Here is a 15,928-nt window from a genome sequence, read left to right on the forward strand (position 1 = left end):
GAGCACTAAACTGCAAAATGTGCCCCCGCCGTGCCCATTAGAGTGTAAACTGATACTGATTTGGAGGTCTATACGCTTATACAAACAATGCATATAAATGATTGGTTTACCCTTCTGTTCAAGCTAGTGGTAACTGAAGTGAAACTGAATGTGTTTTTGTAATCTTGTCCTTTAGGCTAAGTGGGCTGGCCTGACGGGACGCATCACCTTCAACAGAACTGACGGTCTGCGGAAAGATTTCGATTTGGATATTATTAGTTTGAAGGAGGAAGGTTTGGAACAGGTAAACAACACAGTTTTCCACTTATTAGCTACATTGAGGAGAGATTGGGGCGATTGGGCTTATATTCGCTGGAGTTTAGAAGAATGAGAGGGGATCTCATTGAAACTTATAAAATTCTGGTCATTCATCAGAATGCTCTTGTGGGATCTTGCTGTATGCAAAGTGGCTACTGCATTTGTGTTTCACATGCAATGAAGTACTTCAAAGTAATTTATTGTACGTCAAGTGCTTTGAGATTTTTCTGAGAGATGGGTTACATAACTGCAAGTCTTTCTGTGTACGGTCCGTATTTCTCTGCTTAAAACAATCCCGTTTGGTCATTGCCATTGTGAAAAAAATTAAGCATTTCTGTTCATGATGGATTATTTCTTGATAGTACACACAGGGTTAAAGTTTAGGTCTGTTAACTGACTCATCAACCCGCAGACAATATATATAGTAGTCTGGTATGCCAAAGGCACTAATAGATTGTTCCTGTGGAACAATGCAGGTTTACTATGCTAAGAACTGTGAAATACAAAGCCTTTAGTTCTATTCTGTCCTTAAGAGTGTCCCTGATAGCTGTAAATCCGGCAGCATCTGTAGAGGGATCAAGGTAGGGTTAACGTTTGACATCGTACGATCCTTTGTCAGAAATTCTTCGGAGTTCTGATGAAGGGAAATAAAACCTGAAAAGTTAACCCTACCTTCCTCACTCCACAGATGCTGAGTGTTTCTCGCATTTTGTTTCAGATTTCCAGTATTCTGCTCCAACCTCCCTTCCACTCCAAAGTCCTTGAACGTGTTGTCGCCTCCCAAATACGTGGCCATCTTTCCCGCAATTCCACGTTTGAATCCCTCCAATCAGGTTTCTGCCCTTGCCACAGCATCAAAATGGCTCTCATGAAAGTCACAAATGACATCCTTTGTGACTGTGACAAAGGTAAACTATCCGTCCTCGTCCTTCTTGACTTGTCTGCAGCATTTGACATGGTTAAACACTCCATCCTTCTCCAACGCCTCTCCACCGTCGTCCAGCTGGGTGGGACTGCACTCGCCTGGTTCCATTCTTACCTATCTAATCGTAGCCAGAGAATCACTTTCAATGGCTTTTCTTCCCGCTCCCGCATCGTTACCTCTGGTGTCCCCCAAGGATCTATCCTTGGCCCCCTCCAATTTCTCATCTACATGCTGCCCCTTGGTGATATCATCCGAAAACACAGTGTCAGTTTTCTCATGTACACTGACGACACCCCTCCATGGTCTCTAAATTGTCAGACTACTTGTCTGACATCCAGTTCTGGATGAGCAGAAATTTTCTCCAATTAAATATTGGGAAGACCGAAGCCATTGTTTTCGGTCCCCGCCACAAACTCCGTTCCCGAGGCACTGACTCCATCCCTCTCCCCAACATCTGTCTGAGGCTGAACCACACTGTTCGCAACCTTGTCATATTTCACCCTGAAATGAGCTTCCGACCACATATCTGCGGCATAACTAAGACCGCCTATTTCCACCTCCGTAACATCGCCCGTCTCCGCCCTTGCCTCAGCTCATCCGCTGCTGAAACCCTCATCCATGTCTTTGTTACCTCTAGACTTAACTGTTCCAACGCACTCCTGGCTGGCCTCCCACATTCCACCCTACGTAAACTTGAGGTCATCCAAAACTCAGCTGCCCGTGTCCTAACTCGCACCAAGTCCCGTTCGCCCATCACCCCTGTGCTCGCTGACCTACATTGGCTCCCGGTTAAGCAGCGCCTTGATTTTAAAATTTTCATCCTTGTTTTCAAATCCCTCCATGGCCTCGCCCGCTCCCTATCTCTGTAATCTCCTCCAGGCCCACAACCACCCCCCCCGCCCCCCCCCCACCACCGAGATATCTGCGCTCCTCTAATTCTGCCCTCTTGAGCATCCCTGATTATAATCGCTCAACCTTTGGTGGCCGTGCCTTCTGTTGCCTAGGCCCTAAGCTCTGGAATTCCCTGCCTAAACCTCTCCACCTCTCTTTCCTCCTTTAAGGCGCTCCTTAAAACCTACCTCTTTGACCAAGCCCCTGCCCTAATTTCTCCTTATGTGGCTCAGTGTCAAATTTTTTGTCTTATAACACTCCTGTGAGGCGCCTTGGGACTTTTACGACATTAAAGGCGCTATATAAATACAAGTTGTTGTTGTTGTTGCCTCACACCACCATCCCTTTTGTCTTTTAATCTCTCCTGGCTTCCACACGATCAGAGTATTTGTTCTTTCCTCCCCTCCCCAGCCCCTGCACTTGCTTAAAACCTGTTCTATCTCTAACATTTTTCAGTTCTGACGAAGGGTAATCGACCTGAAACGTTAACGGGCTAGATTTTCGGGGCGCCGTCAGGCGGGGTTTCAGGCGTGGGGGGGGTGGAAATCCCGAATTTGGGAGTCCAGCCACCATCCCGCCCAAAACCCCGCCCCACGTAAGTTTCGGGGGCGGCGGGTACCCGCCCCGCACTGGGACCCGCCGAAACCAGGCGGGAAGGGATTAGTGCCAATTAACTGCCTGTTAACAGGTAGTTTTTAGCCTAATCCCTATTTTGAGGGGTTTCATGTGGGATTCCCGACGGCTCCAAACCACGGCAGGTTGGAGCGGCGGGCCGTCGGGTTGAAGGAGTTGGAGGGGTGGCGATGTCGGCGCTCAGGTGAGTGATGGGTGCATGAGTGCAAAGGTAAGTGTGTTTGGTGTGTCTAAAGTGTGTAAAGAACTTTAACTTACCTGTACTTACCTTAACAGCCTTTCTTCCTGTAGCCGTCGGGAGCCCATCACTCAGCCAGAACTGAAAGCTGAATGGCTGCGATCTGTGAAAAGTGACAGTCTTCAGCTTTGAGTGCTGCTGAGAGTTCTAACTGAGTCTGTGCAGAAGGACTCATGTTAGAACTCAGACTGTCAGTGTTTCACAGCTTCAAACAGCTGTAAAACACTGATATTTCATCTGTCAAGAACTCTTGACAGATGAAATTGCAGCCTGTGACGTCACCTGTTGCCGGGTGGCCCTTAATTGGCCTGCTGAGCCCGCTGGGCGAGCTCAACAAGGTCAATCAAGGGAAAATCGCGCGGATTGGCCGGACGTCGAAGTAGGCGGGTCAAAAACCCAAAAGGGGAAGTCCCGCCTTCTTCCCGACAGCTTCGGCAAAATCTACCCCGTTAACTCTGTTTCTCTCTCCACAGATGCTGCCTGACCTGCTGAGTATTTCCAGCATTTTCTGTTTTCATTTCAGATTTCCAGCAGCCGCGGTATTTTGCTTTAGTATTGTTCTTCTTCTTCTTTGGCTCGACATTGATTTTTGACTTTGCCTCTGTGAAGCACTTTTGGATACTTTCCTATGTTAAAAGGTGCCATATAAATACAAGTTAAATGCAGTGTTGTGCTGAGCACTGTCCTCTTGTCTGTTTAATGTGCGATAAACCTGTCTTGCACATTTTCGCCTAAGGCACAATCTCATGCATTTATTCATCTGCCTAACAAAGTCAAGCCAATCACGTGACAGTACATAAAAATCCAGTCAGCCTAAGTATAGTGACACGGGCTGTACGTTGAACCCTGGTCCTATTACACTTACTGTGATATTGGGCAGGGTAAAGGCACACTCTGCTTTGTGGGGTTGAGGTGTGTGCTTACGGGAGTGGTCAATGGTGCTGAACACATGGACAATATCTGGAATAGGCATCAATACCAATAGCTTTACTTAGAGTCTGCTTTACTGACCAATCCAACAGCATCCCTGTCATTTACAGAACACACAGGAAAACATGGAATAAACATGATGGCTTCTGGATTGGTTATAATAAATTGCACACACCTATTTACTATCATTTCTTTGATTCCTCTTTTTCTTTTTGTTCTAATGCAATGGTGAGATCTTTTTACTTTAACGAGCTCCTTTATTTCTTACAAGCCTTCTGGTGACACTCCTTATCACTACAGTAAAGTATGGCAGAAGGTTTGTACTAAGAGAAGTGACGTGTATTTAGTTTGTGTTGTTTCTATGGCTTGTTGTGCTTAGTTTAGTTCCAGCGTAAGTATTTTTTGCATTAAGTGAATCATTTTGTTTCGAAATCCAAAATAACCTCTAGTACAATGTATGATACGCATTTATGGCTCCGGAAGGTGCACCGATTCTCAGGCTATCCCTAAATGATGGAATATGTCACTGCACTTTGAAAGCAGTTCACTGTGGGAAACGTATTTTTCAAACCTATTTTTTATTAAAGTTTATTCTGGCCGCCCGCTTTACCACCATTCACCTTGTAAGGATTGGAAAGACCCAAGTGTTTCATCACTTTGTCTTTATTACTAAAAAATCTAGAAGACCAGAAATCAGATCCCCATGCCCATGTTTGAATAAACTTGTACAGATCCCTGCTTTCCCGCAATCCACGGCAATACAGTAAAACCGCAGCTCCTCTTAAGAATTATTCTTAAAAATCAATTAGCGCTGTTCTGGTTGTTGCAGTGTGGGAGTAGCACGACGTAATGAGAGGAGGGCATTTAGCTGTTTGAAGCTGCCCTACTTGAGCCCCTGCCCACCTGTCAATCAATTGTTGACTTTGCAATATATGAGAAAATGCCATCTTTTAATTCATTTTTAAATTTTATTTATTAACCAATATGTTTCATAGATTTCTGACCAAGGGATCTTACGCAATTTGGGCAGTTGTACAAAATCAGAACAACACATGCAATTGTTTTGGTCCGAGTTGTTAATCGGCACAATTTGCAGCAATTGAGGCTCCAAGTTTCAGCATTTATTTCATGTAAACTTGTGCTGAAGCCAAAACAGATCCAAATTGTTGGGAATTGTGTTGGGAAAAGTAGGTTTGGACTTTGATTGGTCCATTATATTCAGACCATGCGTTTGAAGTGAAAAATATTCTGGGAAATATTGGCCTGGAATTTGCGGTCCTGATGACAGCGTCCGCCGTCATTTCGCCTTTGAAACTGACCGCAACTTCAGGATTTAGCACATGCGCTGCCTAATGCGGAAATGCTTCACCGCTGACCACAAGTTACGGGCCATTATACTTCGTTTTACTTGAAGATTATTTGATCTCTTGGTTATAGATTGGAATCTGGAATTCGAACACAGGACTTAACATGACAGACAGCCTGAAGGATAAGTTCTCCAATATTACTGACTCTTTGGCCAATAGGACTCTTTTAGTCACCACTATTTTGGTAAGCTTGTTGACTTTTTTTTGCAAAATTGCCTTAACATTATTGTATTAAAACTACAATAGCACGTACACACAAACAAAATAATCTTAGTAAGAATTATTGTTCATAATTGCCCCACAAGCGCCCCCCCACCCCCAGCCGAGATATCTGCGCTCCTCTAATTCTGCCCTCTTGAGCATCCCTGATTATAATCGCTCAACCATTGGTGGCCGTGCATTCTGCTGCCTGGGCCCTAAGCTCTGGAATTCCCTCCCTAAACCTCTCCACCTCTCTCTTTCCTCCTTTAAGACGCTCCTTAAAACCTCCCTCTTTGACCAAGTTTTTGGTCAGCTGCCCTAATGTCACTCCTGTGAAGCGCCTTGGGATGTTTTACTACATTAAAGGTGCTATATAAATACACGTCGTTGTTGGGTAAAACCTACAACAGCTTTTGGGGGGGGGCAAACAGCAGTCCGGTAACAATGATAAAGTTCTGATGGTCTGTAATGGAGTTATAAGTGAAAAAAGATAGAATTGCAAGTATGAATGGGAAGACACTGAATATCAATCAATAGCTATTACCAGTCTGATTGATTTAGAGCAACAAATATAAATCTGTTGCTTCCTTCATCAGTAGCATTACAGCCTTTCAAGCTGATTGCAAGAAGTAATATATTAGAATTGTCTGTTAATGTTCTAAAAGATTTCCTTCCTTGGTTTGGTTCTGCAGGAAGACCCCTACGCGATGCACAAGAAATCTGACAAGCCTCTTTACGGGAATGACCGTTTTGAAGGTTATTGCCTTGACTTGTTGAAAGAGTTATCAAACATTCTGGGCTTCACTTATGAAGTTAGACTGGTGGTTGATGGAAAATACGGTGCACCGAACGAGAAGAACGAGTGGAATGGGATGGTTGGAGAACTCATTGACCATGTAAGTGATTATACTCATAGGGCTAAAAATTGAGTAGCGCCCCCTTTGGAGCACTAACTTCGCCCCCGCGACGGAAATTGAGTGGTAGCGCCCCTAGAGGGAGGCAGGGTGCTACTGGAAGCGCTCCGCCTCCCTCTTGGGGTGCTGCGACGGAGGGGCCTTGCACAGCGTGACCCAGGGCCCAGCTGGGCCACCAGGGATCGGAGTACCAGGCTCACGGAGCGCAGCCGGCACTCCGCCGGGGGGGGGGGGGGCGAATCAGGAGGCCGGGGACGGGAGCGGAGAGGCAGGTGGTCAGCAACAAAAATGGCTGCCCCCGCACCTCGCCTTTAAGTAGCGCCGCCCCGGCCACAGGTAGGCCCTCCTGACCCTGTCGGACATAGCATCCAGCGGTAAGTCAGGGGGCGCTCCCGAAGATCGCGGCCGGGGTGCGAGTGGGGCGCTGCGCACGGCGATGACGTTATCGCCGGCGGCGCAGCGCTGTGGGGTGCTACCGGTTACCGCTGCCGCTAACCTACTGCTGAATTTCACGGGAGGTGTTGGCGGCGCCGCGCCCGGGCGCTAGTTGCTTTGTGCCCCGTTGGTGCTAACAGGAGACGCAAAGCAACCAAATTTTTCCCCCATAGCCTTTAAGACCAGAGTGTCTGTACTTAATACTTTCGGTTTGCTGATATCTGGCTCTCTGATATCCGGCAACCACCAATAGAGTGTGTCTCCGATCATTCTTCAATAACTAAAAATATTGTTTTTAAAATGTATTATACTTCCTAACCCTTTTTGACTGAAATGTACAGTGAAGGTTAATAAGTATCTTCTCCTAAATTGTGGTTCGAGGTACACCAGCTGTGCAGTGACCTGTGATACACAGTGAAGAGAATTTGTCAGAGTAACTGTAGCTGTATTTCCTTATCCTAATGGAGCTGTGAATATGCCATTTGTAGACTTTGCTGTGGAGAATTAAGTAGGAGTTAATGAAGTTTGAAAGGAAGGCGCTGAGGTTATTTTGTCTCTGGAACTGGTGACAAGCAGTGTTCTGCTAATGCAAAAAATTAATGGAGACAAAGCTATTTATTCACAAATTAGACCAGAAATAATTGAATGGAATTTCCAAAATGCAGCAAAATTTTCAGTAAAATATTTCAACAGCTAAGGCCATTAAGAACCTACCATCTTAGTACGGAGGTGGTGATTGTGGAAAGCAGACCTGCTCCTAATGCTCAGTGACTAGATTCTTCTAAAGTGATTCATTATTAATGCTCAACCTTTTAAACTAAATACTATTTACCTGATTGTTTTGAATCTAAAGTCAGATGTAATTTTTTTTAAATTTAAATCTTAGTTACAATTTACTTTGTAATTATTTTCCTTCATTTCCAAGCTGGCTAGAAATTTCCCATCAATACAACCCATGAGAAGACCTCAATGGAAAAAATAACAAGAAGCAATCAGTACAGCAGCTGGCAGAGAGAAGAGTACTCTAGTGAGGTCTTGTGACATGTATTCCCAGTCTAGTTATGATAACTGACTGGTTAACTCATTCAGGCACTGTAGTACAAAAATGGAGGACAGGAAAAGACCAGTAGGTCCATCGAGACTGTCCTATACTGTCACGGTGCGACTACGCCACACCATCACCCGCCCCCACCCCCTACCCCAACCCACCCAGTGGCCCCGCAATCTCCTGGGAGAGGCAAAAAAAAACTTAGCCAATTTAGAAAAAAAAACTCTGGGAAATTCCTCTCTGACATCTGAAGGCAATCAAGCAAGTTCCAAGAGACTGTGGTGATTGAAAGAGACATCCCCCAGTACCCACCTACCTTCTATATGAGGTTGGCCACACTCAGTAACTTGCCCAGCACCCTTTTGAATGTAATAATCTATCTATCATCAATCTCCTTCTCTCTCTCTCTCTATCTATCCTGGTGCCATTCCTGTTTCCTGGTGTCCTTCCTTTTGAGGTACTATGGTGCAAATAAAGTGAGGGATAGAAATACAACTTGGGGTTTGATAATGCCCATAGTGATTAAGTAAAATTATATCTATTATGAATCTCATCACTATATTTGCAATTTTCAATTCTCTTCGAGTGTTTTATATAGAGCAGAGTTTCCTTGAATCCACTGGAACATTTCCATTTGTGTGTGTAACTGAGACGCTTTCACAGTTGGATTTTAACCTCACTGATTGGTTGGTTTATCTCCAAATCGGTGGACCATGAAATATAAATGCAGGTGGGGGGTGTGGTTAATTGTTAAATGAAATAATAGCCTTCAAAGCAATGTCTGACCAAATAGTAGATGGTATAATTTTTCCTGTAAGGTTCTACATTTTTATATTCATTTCAGAAAATGTTATCACAGTGCCACACTCATTGTCTTCCAAAAATTATTTAATTAAGAACAAACCTGATGAGGAGTCAAGGCTGAGTTACAGAAGTAGCTCTGGTCTCAAATTGGTATGGAACCTATATGTAAATGAAAAGAATAATTGCATCAGACCAAAACCAGAACGGGACTGTGTACAACTTTGTCATCCAACCCTCTGGCCAAATGCTTTTTTGTTATAAACTCCCTAACTGTTTTGTGTCTTTCAAAAGTGGTCTGTTGTTGTATCCTACCGTATAGTCCACAAAGTGAGAAAGCAGCTCACCTCTGACTGGTAAATGCGATATACGAGGGGTTAAATTGGGCCGCGCAGTGCCTGTTTTTTCAGACGCTACACGCCTCCTAAGGCCCCCAAAATGGCGGGCATGAAGCGTGTGCGCACTTCCAACTGAACGGGCGCCACCCGCCGTATTGGGTAAGGACGAGCATGAGCTGTCCTTTACCCATGCTTGAAACTGGTCATTTGCGCATGTGCAAATAAAGAGGGCCTAACGCCAGCTTCAGGTCCCTGCTCCAACATTGGTTTTTAACGCCGCGCCGGGACGGGAACGTCCAAAATAATTTAACACCCCCCCCCCCCCCCCCCAAGATGTGGAAAGTGCTCAATTAAACGCCGATTTAAATGACGGCAAAACGGCCAGAATCCTCGGTTAGTTGTTCGCAGCGTGTTGCATAATAAATGACCATACATAATAAACATGATTGTTCTTCAGCGCATGTCCTGACTTCTGGTCTGGCAGCCAGATTTAATTTGTAAACTTCAGGAACCTAGCAGTATATCAAAGCTGTCAACATGTCACATGTTGGGGGAGCAGTGTCTGAGGCAGCTCAGCAGGATCACCGGTGTCAAATGGCAGATTTTTTTTGATAGCCCATTATATGTAAGTCGAGTCATGGAATAAGGATTGATAGTAATAATGATAAAGGTGCCATTTTACGTTGCTGTCTGAAAGACCTGCAGAGCCCATAGAAAACTTTCTTAAAAGTGCCTTCTTACCAGAAATGTATTTCCCTTAAAGTGCGATTGAATAGCAGTAATAGACATTTGAGATAGAGATGGTTATATCTGGGGATAGCAATTTGATTGAAAGATTTGACTTACGGTGTGATCCTCCGGGTAGCCTCCTGGCTCAATTATAACCCACTATAGTCCCACTTGTCCATTGCCATTTATTTTGACAGCATGCAGATGTGATCTATCAGTAGTCGGAATTCAAATAATAGTTATTCCTCCGCAAGTGATCAAAGGCTTTTACCTAGCTCTTAAGCAACGGCTATCCTCTGCATTCAAATCTGTAATTTAAAATAACATGCATTGTGTTTGATTTCATTTAGCACCAAGATCACATTGGGCCAGAAATTAGGATCGGGGGCTTGCCGCGCGTGCAAGCCCCCGATGTGCACTCACCCGGCGCGCCGACATCTGAAGCCTGGGCCTGCTTGGAATTCCTGTCACTGGCCCGGTTCAGATGTCGGCGCGATGCGCTTGCCTGATCCAGCGGCATAGTTAGTGCGATGTGCCGGCTGGGATCAGGTGAGCACTCTGCAGCCAATCAGGGGAGGGGAAGCTTCATTCATGAGTTTGATAGTAAGAACTGTCAAACTCATGAAAAGTACGGGCACCCAAAAGACTAGTTTAACTTTAAATAAAATTTTAAAAAACATCCCAATAATTAAATAAACTATAAATAACTTTAAAAAACTATTTTAAACAATTAATAAAATTTTTGAAAAAAATAATTTTTTAAGAAATCGGGTCTAAAAATAAACTTACCTTACTGTAAAGTCCTTAAAAACAATGAAGCTGTGGAAAAAATGTAATAATTTTAAATAATAGACCACTTACCTTCAAGAATCCACTCCTTACGCCTCCTTTTTATATGTGTAAAAAGTTCAGGCCCTTACACACGGGCAAACCTGTCAAAAAGAAGAAAGTTCAACGCGTGCGCGCAGAGTCCTGTGCGCACATGTTGGACCTCTGAACCCCTTGGAGGAAATGCCGGTTTTCCACGCATGCGCTGTGAATGCTGAAATCTGGCACTTCCAACGGGCCCACGCGTGAGTACCCCGTCCGTACTCACGCGTTGGGACCGGAATTACTGGGCCATTGTTTGTTAAGGTGAAGATCTCACTTCAGTGGCAGTGTCCTCATTAGAGATGTGCTGCATCTGCTGTAATGGCAGGCTGGCCTGGTAACTGCATGTGTCACTGGATTTTATGTCACAGTGCACTGATGTTATGACAGAAACAAGTTTGCTTTTTGCCCATTAGTGCACCTAATTAAACACAGTGACATGATGGTGCTCTGCCTGTATAGCAGATGCTGAAACAAGATTTTTCTTGTTTGACAGACTGTTGTATGAAGATATATTTCGTTTAATATGATCGAGTATATGGCGGATTAAAAATGTGCTCCTATGATGTATTACAGGGCACTATTCCATGAAGTCAATTTAATGATGGCCTTATTAATGTTCTCCAAATATTATAAAGACAGAAATTATTTTTGATTTGGTTTTAATTTTTTATGGAAATGTGTTTTCCAATAACCTAATTATCTCAGACAGCTAGATTAGTTCCATTTAGTAGAATTGATTAATCTGTTATCCCTAATCACACAACGGTTATATTCCAACCTTCATAAAGACAGCACTCTGATTCTGAGTTGCCAGTGAAGCTATGAAAATATGAATCCAACTTCATACCTTCCTTTATCGTATACTGTCCCATCCTGGTTGAAGGCAACATCAAAGATGAAAAGTGATTATACAAAAAATAGTGGGCACGTCACCATCTCATTTCATATTTGTCCATTATGTTGACAAGTGTTGTTCATTAGCTGCACCGTGTAAGAACCCAGTGCAAACAACTTCTTCAGTTTGGATGGCTAGAAGTTTGCAATGCTCAGTCCTCACCATTACCACTGAATACTGTACGGAAATAACTGCCTACATTTGGTTTTCTAGCCAATCTCAGTAACAAAGTAAGTAAAGTCAAAACAGTATAAGAATGTCAGAATACCTCACACAGCAGTGCCTGTGATATTCAAGGTAACTTTCAGCTCAAGGCAGCTAATCTAGTTATTTTCTGTCAAAGTTGACATTTTTGAAGCATACAGTTCTTATGTTTCCCTATATAAAAAAATTTGCTGAGCAGATTAATTCCTTTTGTTGCTCCACATCTTTGTTATTTGGAACCGTCCTCACTATCTTCTCTTCTTTACAGGAAGCGGATTTAGCAGTTGCGCCTCTCACCATTACTTACGTACGAGAGAAGGTTGTTGACTTCTCAAAACCTTTCATGACTCTGGGGATTAGTATCCTCTACCGCAAGCCCAATGGCACAAACCCGGGTGTTTTCTCCTTCCTGAATCCGTTGTCCCCAGATATTTGGATGTACGTGCTGCTGGCCTGCCTTGGGGTCAGTTGTGTGCTGTTTGTTATTGCCAGGTAAGGTAGAGCGAGCATGAACTTGGGAGGGAAGGGGAAGAGAATGAGAAACATTGCTACAGTAATTAAAATTGATTTTCTTTCACAAACTGTATTACCATATACAGGAAACTCTTTGGTATCCGGCACCGATGGGGCCGGCGTGTTGCCGGTTGATTAAAAATTCCGGATGACGGAGAGGGTTAACGAACAAAAATTAAAAAATCAAGAAATGTGCAGTACAGAGTAATTGGGTACTCACCTACAGCGCGGGAGAGTCCGACTCCTGTTATTGAGGTGTTCCGACTCCCGACAGCGCCAAGAAGCCGAGTAGTGGCAGTTTGGAGAATTACCCCCACTGACTAACTCGGCCACTGCGGGAGACTCGGACTCGGTGACATTTCTGGTTATTGAGGTGTTGTTTTCGGAGTGAGAATTTTGCCGGTTAATAGAGAATTCCGGATATTTAGGTGCCGTTTAAATGAGAGTTTCCTGTAATTGATAAAGGTGATTTCTTCACTCCGGCAGTGCACACACTCCAATGTATAAAATGTTTGGTGTTTGGCTCTTTTCCCTATTATTTATAACCTAATTAATATATCAAATTATTATCGTTAGACATTCACAGCATGTACGTGATGTTGGTGTGACACGTTCTCTACTAGTAACAGCAGTCATTTTAACATTTTGCTGAGTTTTACACTTACAAATCGGGATAGACTGCTGTCAAAGTCCAGACAACATCATTTTGTGTTTAATTGAGTACTCACCAGGACTAGCAAAGTCTATTGCAAAAACTAGGAAATAGTGTGGAAGTTGATGCTTCGATAGCTGGGCTGCAGTGCTCAGTGGAGGTGCGACCATTACCCCTCTGTTGCTAGCTCAGTGAGATAGAATATCAGTGCTGGTCAGTCACTGCTAATCAATGAAGCTGATTTTGCTGATATCCTTTTAAATGTCAGCATTTTTTCAAATGTAAGAGATGTGCTTTTTTCAGATCCGCTGAACTGAAAAGTAGTTCTTTGCTGCAGAGATACGTTTGAAAGCGAAGTTGTCTTTTAGGATTTCATTACCACTATTCCTACCACTGGAACTGTTGAAAGCCTATTTCTGATAATGTATATTATAAGCCTTTTTAAAGAATATCACTAGCAATGGTATAGGATTTTTCACATAAGATGTGTCAGCCTCAGTTTTGAGAACATGATACTAACTTGAACCATGGGAATAAGTGACACCGTCTTTTTAAACTTTATTTTATGGGAGGAACTTGGTCATTTTTCCTCCATTTTTATACTTATATGCCTGTTTTTCTGTCTGCCTAGCCTGATGAACCTATTAGAGACAAAGAAGGTGATATATGCTTAGAGGCGAAGGGCAAGGCTAGAATACTCAATGAGTACTTTGTATTGGTGTTTACTAAGGAGGTGGATGCTGACAAAATATCGGTAGAAGTGGAAGAGGTAGAAGCAATGGAAGGGGTGAAAAATGATAAACAGGATGTACTAGAAAGGCTGGGTATGCTTAGAGTGGACAAGTCGCCTGGTCCAGATGGCATGCATCCCAGGTTGCGAAGGGAATTGGGGGAGGAGATAGCGGAAGGGCTTGCCATAATCTTCCAATCTTCCCTAGATGCGGGGAAGGTGCCTAAGGATTGAAAAGTGGCAAATGTGACACCATTGTTCAAGAAAGGGTGTAAGGACAATCCTAGTAACCACAGGCCGGTCAGTTTAACATCAGTGGTGGGTAAAGTTTTAGAAACAACAATCAAGGAAAAAATTAACGGGCACTTGGAGAGGTTTAAGCTAATTAAGGATTTGTAAAAGGCAGATCGTGTTTGACTAACCTAATTGAATTTTTTGATGAAGTAACAGAGAGGATTGATGAAGGGAATGCAATGGATGTTGTCTACATGGATATTTGGAAGGCGTTTGACAAAGTACCACATAGAAGGCTGGTTAACAAAATTGAGGCTCATGGAATAGGTGGGTCAGTGGCAGCTTGGATAAGGAATTGGCTTAAGGACAGAAAACAGCAAGTTGTGGTAAATGGCTGTTTATTAGACTGGAGGATGGTAGACAGTGGTGTTCCCCAAGGGTCAGTGCTGGGGCCACTGCTTTTTTTGATATATATAAATGACCTGGATATTGGAATACAGTAGAATTTCTAAATTTGCTGATGACACCAAACTTGGGGGTGTGACAAACCGTGATGATGACATCAATCGGCTGCAACAGGATGTAGAAAGGCCATCAGAATGGGCAGACAAGTGGCAGATGGAATTTAATACAGAGAAGTGTGAGGTGATGCATTGTGACAGAAGGAACATGGAGAGGCAATATACACTTAATGGCACAGTTTTAAAGAGTGTGCAGGGACAGAGGGACCTGGGAGTTAATGTGCATAGGTCCCTGAAGGTGGCAGGACATATTGAGAGAGTGGTTAACAAAGCATATGGGATCTTGGGCTTCATAAATAGAGGTATTGAGTACAAAAGTAGAGAAGTTATGCTGAACCTTTATAAAGCGCTGGTTAGGCCACAACTGGAGTATTGCGTCCAGTTCTGGCCACCATACTTTAGGAAGGATGTGAAGGCCCTTGAGAGGGTGCAGAGGAGATTTACCAGAATGGTTCTGGGGATGGGGGATCTTAGCTACAAGGACAGGTTGGAGAAGCTGGATTTGTTTTCATTAGAGCAAAGGAGGTTGAGGGGTAATTTGATAAAGGTGTACAAGATTATGATGGGTTTGGATAGGCTAGACGGGGAAAGGCTGTTCCCACTAGCTGATGGTACAAGGACTAGGGGACGCAGATTTAAGAGATACAGGGGGGATGCGAGGAAAAACTTTTTTACGCAGCGAGTGGTGAGGACCTGGAATTCGCTGCTGACGGAAGTAGTGGAAGCGGAGACACTCAATGTTTTCAAGGGGAGACTGGATAGGCACTTGAGGGAAATAAACTTGCAGGGCTACGGGGATAGAGCAGGGGAATGGGACTGACTGGATTGCTCTACAGAGAGCCGGCACGGACTCGATGGGCCGAATGACCTCCTTCTGTGCCGTTATTACTCTATGGGGGAAAAATTCAGTATCGACCCATTTGGGGTGCAATTATCGGCTGGGCGCAAAGATTAGCGCCTGGCACTAATTATCGCCTCCGATTGCAAACTTGGCTTTTATCGCCCCTGGAGGTGATTGGAGCGCTAAATCAGGCGCTTCACACCTCTCTTAAGGCGCAAAGGCCGAGGAGCAAGGTGCTACCTCAGAGCGCTGGCGAAGCTCATGTGATGTCAGTCAGCAATGGAACACAGACACACTGGCACCGGCCAATTCTTAAAGGGGAGGGTCGATCTTGCTCTCCATCCACACCCTGCTCATTGCAGCCTTGAATCTCGGCCTGGAGAGACCTGTACATCAAATCTGCTGGAAAGAACAATGGAGGCGCCCAGGGAAAGAGCTCAGAGTGCAGCCACCACAGTCTCTTCTAAATTGATGCAAGGAAGGTCAAATCAAAATGAACCTGCAAAGTGCTGCTCAGTACCCAAAACTCCTTCACACAGCGTTGAATCTCTCCAGAAGTCTCTCTCTCTCTCTCAGAATGCGTGGTGCAAAAATGTCACCAACAAAAAAAGGCAGGAAGCGGTCACCTTTAAATAGAGCTCCCCCACTCCCTTCATGACTGCAAAACGCTCCCCTCAACCTGTCGTTGCAAGTGGCAGGCGGTAAGGCAGGGGGCGCC

At 44.1% G+C, this 15,928-nt stretch overlaps 1 protein-coding gene across 2 annotated transcripts in view; it reads left to right on the forward strand.

The window, feature by feature from the left end:
• grik1a (glutamate receptor, ionotropic, kainate 1a) overlaps window positions 1–15,928 on the forward strand; it is a 434,840-nt gene that overhangs the window by 327,076 nt on the left and 91,836 nt on the right. Inside the window, exons 8-12 of one of the 2 annotated variants that reach the window (XM_086006203.1) lie at window positions 176–283; window positions 4,186–4,230; window positions 5,352–5,465; window positions 6,175–6,378; window positions 11,988–12,211. In XM_086006203.1, the coding sequence (XP_085862329.1) occupies window positions 176–283; window positions 4,186–4,230; window positions 5,352–5,465; window positions 6,175–6,378; window positions 11,988–12,211 (695 nt within the window). The remainder of the gene's footprint in view (window positions 1–175; window positions 284–4,185; window positions 4,231–5,351; window positions 5,466–6,174; window positions 6,379–11,987; window positions 12,212–15,928) is intronic. The other variant, XM_086006202.1, reaches the window with a different exon arrangement.

The sequence above is a fragment of the Somniosus microcephalus genome, chromosome 14, assembly GCF_052327205.1.
Source record: "Somniosus microcephalus isolate GS21.2 chromosome 14, FLI_Smic_1.0, whole genome shotgun sequence".
NCBI classification, from domain to species: domain Eukaryota; kingdom Metazoa; phylum Chordata; class Chondrichthyes; order Squaliformes; family Somniosidae; genus Somniosus; species Somniosus microcephalus.